The sequence below is a fragment of the Microtus ochrogaster genome, chromosome 10, assembly GCF_000317375.1.
Source record: "Microtus ochrogaster isolate Prairie Vole_2 chromosome 10, MicOch1.0, whole genome shotgun sequence".
Classification (NCBI taxonomy): Eukaryota; Metazoa; Chordata; class Mammalia; order Rodentia; family Cricetidae; genus Microtus; species Microtus ochrogaster.
Window position 1 is genome coordinate 49,026,020 of NC_022016.1, and position 775 is coordinate 49,026,794.

At 51.6% G+C, this 775-nt stretch overlaps 1 protein-coding gene across 1 annotated transcript in view; it reads right to left on the minus strand.

Annotated features, from left to right (window-relative positions):
- Myom3 (myomesin 3) overlaps positions 1 to 775 on the minus strand; it is a 46,525-nt gene that overhangs the window by 10,127 nt on the left and 35,623 nt on the right. The window contains exons 25-26 of the mRNA XM_005353386.2: positions 685 to 744; positions 301 to 368 (exon numbers count right to left, since the gene is read on the minus strand). Of these exons, the coding sequence (XP_005353443.1) occupies positions 301 to 368; positions 685 to 744 (128 nt within the window). The remainder of the gene's footprint in view (positions 1 to 300; positions 369 to 684; positions 745 to 775) is intronic.

Sequence of the window (775 nt, forward strand, 5' to 3'; positions counted from 1 at the left end):
GTGTACGTGTGTAAGTATGTACATGTGTATTTATGTGTATGGGTGTATGTACGTGTGTGCAAGTGTGTATGTATGTGTGGTGTGTATATATTTATGTGTGTGTGCATGTGTCCATGAACGTGTGTGTGTGTGTGTGTGTGTGTGTGTGTGTGTGTGCCACTTCCTAATTGTGGAATCAGCCAGGCACAGGAGATAAATTCCAGGATGGAGGAAGCAGGGAGAGCCACTGGGCTTAGGGATGAGTCACAGGTCATGCCTCACGGGGCTGATGGCAGAGCTGGAGGTGGGGTGGAGACTTGCCTTGCACGTCAGAAGCACTTGGCAGTCCTCGGTGACTTTCCACTTCAAAGGCTCCTGGAAATAGGGACCTGCAGGGGAAGAGAGGGCATGCTCAGGAGTCATAAGCTTTAGGCTGAGCCGGGGCGCCACCTGGTGGTCAGATCGGGGAAACCAGCCGGGCAGGAGACCGCTAAAGACCCTTGTCTCCAAGACGAGGACAAGGACGGGGTGAAGCAAGGGGTCTGAGGTCTCTTTAGATGAAAATAACTTTGAGGAGGCACTGGCTCTTGGGCTGGGAAAATGAAGTTTTTTTTCTGTCACTAGGACAGGGCTTGACCAGATCAAGATCATGGTAAACTTCCCTGGCTGGGTTGGTATTTTCCAGAGCGGATCAACCGCTCTTACCCTGCTTTCGCTTCCAGTCTCTTCTCGTTGCGTCTGCCTTCCTTAGCAGCTTGTCAAACTCTGTGAATACATCGGGAGGAAGCGGCATGAG